We start from the raw sequence: 6,892 nt of genomic DNA, 5'->3' as shown, positions 1-6,892 counted from the left end.
AAGAAGAAGAATAGAATTAGCCTTCTTTATTATCATTTTGATTAATTTTTAATTGACAAAACTGTATATATTTATGGTGTACAGTGTTCTGTTTTGGTATGTGCATACATTGTGGAATAATTAAATCAATCTAATTGAAATATCCATCACTTTACCCACTTATTGAAATTAACTATCATCACATGCTGTGCAACAGACCTCCAGACCTTATTCCTCCTGTGCACTTAAAACTTTGCTCCCTTTAAACAACATCCCCCCAACCCCACCTTGCCTTTGCCCCCCTCCACCCATGGTAATCACCATTCTACTCTCTGCTCCTATGAGTTGGACTGTTTTACAGATTCCCTGTATAAATGAGATCACACAGTATTTTCTTTTGTGTGTTTAGCTTATTTCATTTAGCATACTGTCCTCCAGGCTCATCCATATTGTTGCAAATGACAGTATTTCTTCCTAAAAAGCTTTTAAAAAAAAGCTTTGTGTTTTTTTTTTTTAAGTTTTGTATTTTGGACATTCAGCAAGCAAAGGAGAATCAATGAAAATTTTCAAAGAGAGCAGAATCACACTTTACAAGAGTGATTTTTGTTTTTTATATAAAGTAGAACCCATTAGTGTTTTTATCCAGGGAGATTACATTTCTATCTTGTTATCCATACCATCAGCCCACCAATTTAAGTGAGTGCCGCTTAACAAGGTATTTCCTATTACCTATAGTTTGTAAAAGAAGAGAATATAGGTCACACATAGCTTCATTGGTAATTTTATTGGTAATAACTTCCTGGAAATTTAACAAGTTAGGTATGAATTTAATACTCTTTCCCAGGATAAGGTGACCAGTTAGGTCAAAATCTTACAGGCACGATTATTTCTTGTAAAACAGATTTCTTCCTCCTATTTAAAAAAAATAAATCCCTGGCACAGACAAATGGCAGCACAGGCCCTGTGTTGGTTATTATTCAGAGAGACATGCTAACGTCCGTTTGTGGCTTCCTGTCAAATCCGAGACTCTAAACTCAGACGCCGAACTATTTTAAAGATGTGTGTGATCTATATTTGACTTATAAACACCCTTTAGTCTCAATGTTAGTGTACCTCAAATATGGGGAATTCTCTTATGTATGGTTCTGGAGAACTTTTAAAATCAAGTTCCAGACACGAGAAAAAGTAGGGAAAGAAATTCCCATAGCCTGTGTAAATGTAAATGTAGTTGTTCCGTGGGTTTCCACAAGTTCATTACACTGTTAAGAACAGCTGCAATATATCCTTTGCAAGAATAACAAAGTTTTACAAGGAATCAATCTGAATGTCTGAGTACAAAAAGGTATATTTTGAAATATGGTTTTACAAAGGAGCTAAGACCCGAGCCAAGGGCAGATCTGGAAATAGAGTGCTGTGAATAGAAGGCTTATCTGAACCTGATGACATGGACAAATGAGGTTGGATTAATGTGACTGCTGTAAACAAAAGGAGCGTCTACCTGATGCCACTGACATCTTGGGAGCACAAAACACTTCTCAAGAATTTCTGTCCTGGGAATAAATTTAATGTGCTGGTGAGAAACTCCTCTCATATTTAATTTTCCATTTTACCTGAATGCCTCTAATCCAGGACTGAGCCTGTTTCAAATTATCGTCATTGACTTCAGCGAGTTTTTCCCGCCAAGCAACTGCTTGACTGTCAAACTTCACAAAATTGAATTTAGTTTTATATTTTAGTTGTTCCTGCAAGAGACAATGATTATTTAATCATAAAACCACTCAAACATAAGAAAAGCCTAGGACAGCTCACAGTTGGATACCTTCTAATTTATTATTTATTTTCAGGTCAAGAGGTGAAAAATTATATTCCATAGGAAAAATCTTTTCCAGGGCAAAATGCATTTAAATAAAATTTATACAATTTGTATGTTGCAACCCTTATAAGTGTATATATGTATGAATGAATATATAGTATACATCACATACATGTATAAGTTTATATATAATGTGTATTGAATTTAATACTAGTATTAATGGCATACCAAATAAGCACTCTGAATGCAATATGTTTAAAGAAAAGAAATCCAAAACATTATCACTTCCATCATTATCTTTTGGGTAAGGCTATTATTCACTTGTAGATTTAGTCACTTGTTTTCCATAAGCCCTTATTTCTCTAGGAGGTTTGTCAAATTAAAAATGGTATTTCACATTTCTCAAACACTCTCCATGATTATTTCTGTAGTTAATACTTACATCAATTCTACAAACTCATGGCAGTACCTGATACTCTTTTGGAAACTAGGAGTTAGGAAACTTAAGCCACCTGCTTCTGGTCATATAATTTAGAGGTAGCACAGGTAGAATAAGAACTGGGAGCTCTTAAACATGTGCCTACACCCCTCCCATGGGCCAGTGCACACAGTATCTATAATCAATGTTTGAAATTAAAATGAAAAGGCCCAGAGGAATAGTATCTGGAAAACAATAGAAGTTTTCAGAATAAAAGCTGAAACAATGAACATAGAAACTCCCAGAAGCAACCCAAGCTTGACAGAAAAACCCTACCAGAGAGAAGGTCTGCTTGGAAAGGAGAAATGACGATTCTTTAAGTGGCAAAAGAGAGGTTTTCTAAAAAAAATTTTTTTTAGATTACTAAGGGGGATGATTAGGTTACATTAGGTTGTTTGTGTTTGTCTGGTAAAGTCCAAGTTGTAGTTGTGCCCCTCATCCAGGAAGGGTGCCATAAACCCTGACATTGGGCTTGTTAGGTAACAACACACCAATCCTCTTCCCTCCTCTCCTCTCCTCTCTTCTTTTTCCCTCCCCTCTCCCCACTTGATTTTAATTGTTTCAAAAGAGAGCTTTTTCTGAATTGGCTTTCTTATGGACTTTTTAGTGCAAAACTCCCTTGTTCACTGCTCATAAACAATGTAGATGATAATTGGTGGAGATGCGTTTATGATACACAGGACCCCAAATGCGTGACTTTGACCCATCCATTAACCTGTATGAACTGAATGATCTTGTCCTTCACCAAGTCCAGTTTGCTCTTCATTGAGTGAGATGTATCAATGAGGATGTAGATGCAATCACGATGTACTTTTCCAAAGAGGATTTGACTACTGTCCTGCAGCCATTGAATCCTAGGCAGGAAATAGGTTAAAAGCAAATGGTTAGAGCCTGCAGGCAACAAGCACATCTTCCTAAATTCCTAAGAACTGGCATCTACAGAGGCCAGAGCTGTGCTATTGTGTTTCCCCCAAAATAAGACCTAACCCCCAAAATAAGCCCTAGCAGGATTTCTATGCATTTGTTAAATATAAGCCCTACCCCCATAATAAGATCTAGTGATGAGCATGGCTATGTAGCATATCTACATAAGCATGCCATGCATTTCGGTGCAGAGCGGTAAGGAAGACTGGAATACCTTTTAAATGACACAGCTCCTTTCTCCGAGCCATTCGCACTTGCACGACAGCACGTGTGGTAACCGTGGTTGCAGGCATCCTATTGCACATGTGCAAACGGCTAGGAGAAAGGAGTTCATACATCACTAGCACCAGCCCCACCAACAACGTCAGCTCCACCATCAGGTTCCAGAAGAAGATGACTTAACTGTATTTGAATACATATAGATTGTTGTATTATACTTAATAAAAATGAGACATCCCCTGAAAATAAGCCCTAGTGTGTCTTCTTGAGAAAAAATAAATATAAGACAGTGTCTTATTTTCGGGGAAACACAGTATGTGAGTGGATTTGTCACTTTGAGTTTCTGGGCTGGCTTTCTTATCACCCCCCTCCACTGCCCATGATCAATCCAAGTAAAACAAAACTCAGAAAATCAATGGGACATAAAAATAAATCTGTTGTGAGTACCAAAGTCAAATATAAATTCCTTCTAGTTATCTGATATTTTGAAGACCCCAGCTATGACTTTAGACCATTTGTTCTTCTAATCCTGCTGGCTACAGTTAAGCTAGTGAAGCCAGCACATTCCTGAAGCTTCAGTGAAGCTTATGGACAGTATCAAGCTACCCTAGAGTCCTGTAATAACAAAGACAGTTGTGTGAGAACAGCTTCTATGGCCTGTGCTTGGGTTCCCACCACAGGATGTACATGAAGTTCAGGGCAGCAGGCAAAGCCTGTTGGGTGGACATGAGGGAAGATCATGGAAAAAATATTTGAAATTGAGTTCAAAGTTCAGTAAGGCCTGAGCAACTAAAATTTGTAGGGCAAAATACTGAAAAGGAGGAGAGAGTGAGAGACAGAGAGAGTGAGATATCATGCTTCAAAGATCTTTAGAAGGATACCCTTGAGATTTGAGCTAAATAATGATCAAGATACACATATGAAGAAACTACTGAAGCCAACAACCCCTCAGAGTTTACACAAGGCTGGAAGTAGTTTATTTTTCGCCAGCTAGAGTAGGAAAATTTTAATATACTAGACATCAAGTAGAGTCCTCAAAAGAGTATTTCCTTAGTAGTAGGACCAAATTAACTCTGGACTGAAGGCTGAACCAATTCTAATATTTCAAATCAAGTCCTAGAGAGTTTATTATTATTATTATTATTTAGAGACAGAGTCTCACTTTGTTGCCCTCAGTAGGGTGCTGTGGGGGTCATAGCTGACAGCAAACTCTAGCTCTTGGGCTTAGGTGAGTCTCTTGCCTCAGCCTCCCAAGTAGCTGGGACTACAAGTGCCCACCACAATGCCTGGCTATTTTTTGTTGCAGTTTGGCTGGGGCCAGGTTCGACCCTGCTGCCCTCGGTATATGGGGCCAGCATCCTACCCACTGAGCTACAGATGCTGCCCGAAATCCTAGAGAGTTTAAACTGATGCCAAGTAACTTAATTGCATTATCAAACACATATTTTTTAAAAATACAATGAAATCCAGTACCCAACAATGTAAAATTGAAAATGTCTGCCACACAGTAAAAATACTAAGCATGCAAATAAGGAGGAAAATATGATCTATAACCAGAAGAAAAAGTGGTTAAGAGAAACTGACCCCCAAATGACACAGATAACAGAACTAGCAGAAAAAGATGTTTCATGGCTATAATAAATGTAATCCATATGTTCAAGAAGGCAAGGTATGAGCAGAATGAAGAGAGAAATGGAATGTATACGAAAAGATCCAAATGGGACTTCTAGAGAAGTACACTATCTGAAAGAAAAAATACACTCCATGGTATTGGACAGTAAATTGGACATTAGGAGAAGAAGAGATCTGGGAACTAAAGACAACACAATAGGAAACAATTCAAAATGAAACACACAGAGAGAAAAACAAAGACAAAAACATATAACAGAGAATAAGTGGCCCATGGACAATATCAAGGAGTCTAACATATTAATCAAAATCTAAGAAGGAAAGGGAAGTGGGAGGCAAAAACATTTTAAAAATACAGCCAAAATGTTTCTAATTTTGATTCAAACAATATATCCAAGGAGCCAAGAAGCTCAAAGAACTTGAAGAGAAGCAAAATGAAGAAAACCACACCAAGACATGTCATAATAAAAATGACAAAACCCAGAGATAAAGAGGAAAATCTTAAAAGCAGCCAGAGATATTACATGTAGAGGAACAAACAAAAAAATGACTGGAGGCTTCTAATCATAAATTATGCTAGCCAAAAGACAATGGAGAAAGATTTTTAAAGCACTGAAAGATAAAACTGTAAAACTAGAATCTCTGCTAAATATTTAGCAAAAATATCTTTCCAAAATAAAGGTAAATTAAGGAGTTTTTCAGATGAAAACAGCTGAGATCACCAACAAGCCTGAACTACCAGAAATATTAACGGAATTTCCTCAGGTAGAAAAAAAATGATACCAAATAGAAAATTGAATCCATATAAGGAAGTGAAGAGCAACAGACATATCAAGTATATAGATAAATATAAAATATATTTATTCTAATTTTTAATCTAGTTATGAAACAACTGACTGCTTATAAAGTATTGTGGAATGTACAGCATGTGTAGAAGTACAGTGTAGGACAACAAGAGAAAGGTCAGAAGGGAGAATGGAGGTTGTGAGACTCATACATGAAGTGATATAATATTATTTGAAGGTATACTGTGATAAGTTAAAGATTCATATTGTAAATATTAAATAGTCACACATACATCAAAATGAAACTAACCAAAGAGATTAATAATAGTAGAGATAAAAAGGAATCACAAAAAATACTCAAGTAAAAGAAGACCCAAAAAAAGAATAAAAAGGGAACAAAGAACAGGTAGGGTAAGTAGGAAAACACATAGCAAGATCTTAGATTTAAATCTAACCAAATTAATAATCACATTAAATATAAATGATCTTAACCCTTCAATTAAAAGGCAAAGATTATCAGGTTGGATTAAGAAAACAATACTCATGTATTTTGTCTCTAAGAAATCCATTTAAACATAGGGCACAGACAGGTAAAGGTAAAAAGATAGAAAAAATATAAACCATGCAGACAACAATCAAAAGTTAACCTGGGCTCAGCGTCTGTGACTCAAGTGGCTAGGGTGCCAGCCACATACACCTAAGGTGGCGGGTTCAAATTCAGCCCCGGCCTGCCAAACAATAATGATGGCTGCAACCAAAAATAGCCGGGCATTGTGGTGGGTGCCTGTGGTCCCAGCTACTTGGGAGGCTGAGGCAGGAGACTCGCTTAAGAACCAGGAGTCGGAGGTTGCTGTGAGCTGTGATGCCACAGCACTCTACTCAGGGGAATAGCTTGAGGCTCTGTCTCAAAAAAAAAAAAAGAACATTTTCCAGCTCCATCCATATAAACATGAAGAAGGTAAAGGGCTGCATAATATTCTATGGTGTACATATACCACAATTTATTGATCCATTCGGGGTCGATGGGCACTTGGGTTTCTTCCATGACATAGCAATTATGAATTG

At 37.1% G+C, this 6,892-nt stretch overlaps 1 protein-coding gene across 1 annotated transcript in view; it reads right to left on the bottom strand.

The window, feature by feature from the left end:
- The window catches only part of VWA3B (von Willebrand factor A domain containing 3B), a 184,199-nt gene that overhangs the window by 94,192 nt on the left and 83,115 nt on the right, over positions 1–6,892 (bottom strand). The window contains exons 10-11 of the mRNA XM_003799288.1: positions 2,986–3,124; positions 1,590–1,721 (exon numbers count right to left, since the gene is read on the bottom strand). Of these exons, the coding sequence (XP_003799336.1) occupies positions 1,590–1,721; positions 2,986–3,124 (271 nt within the window). The remainder of the gene's footprint in view (positions 1–1,589; positions 1,722–2,985; positions 3,125–6,892) is intronic.

Source organism: Otolemur garnettii, unplaced genomic scaffold, assembly GCF_000181295.1.
Source record: "Otolemur garnettii isolate 467f Iridium unplaced genomic scaffold, OtoGar3 scaffold00148, whole genome shotgun sequence".
Taxonomy (NCBI): Eukaryota; Metazoa; Chordata; class Mammalia; order Primates; family Galagidae; genus Otolemur; species Otolemur garnettii.
This window is presented reverse-complemented; position numbering and strand designations above follow the sequence as displayed.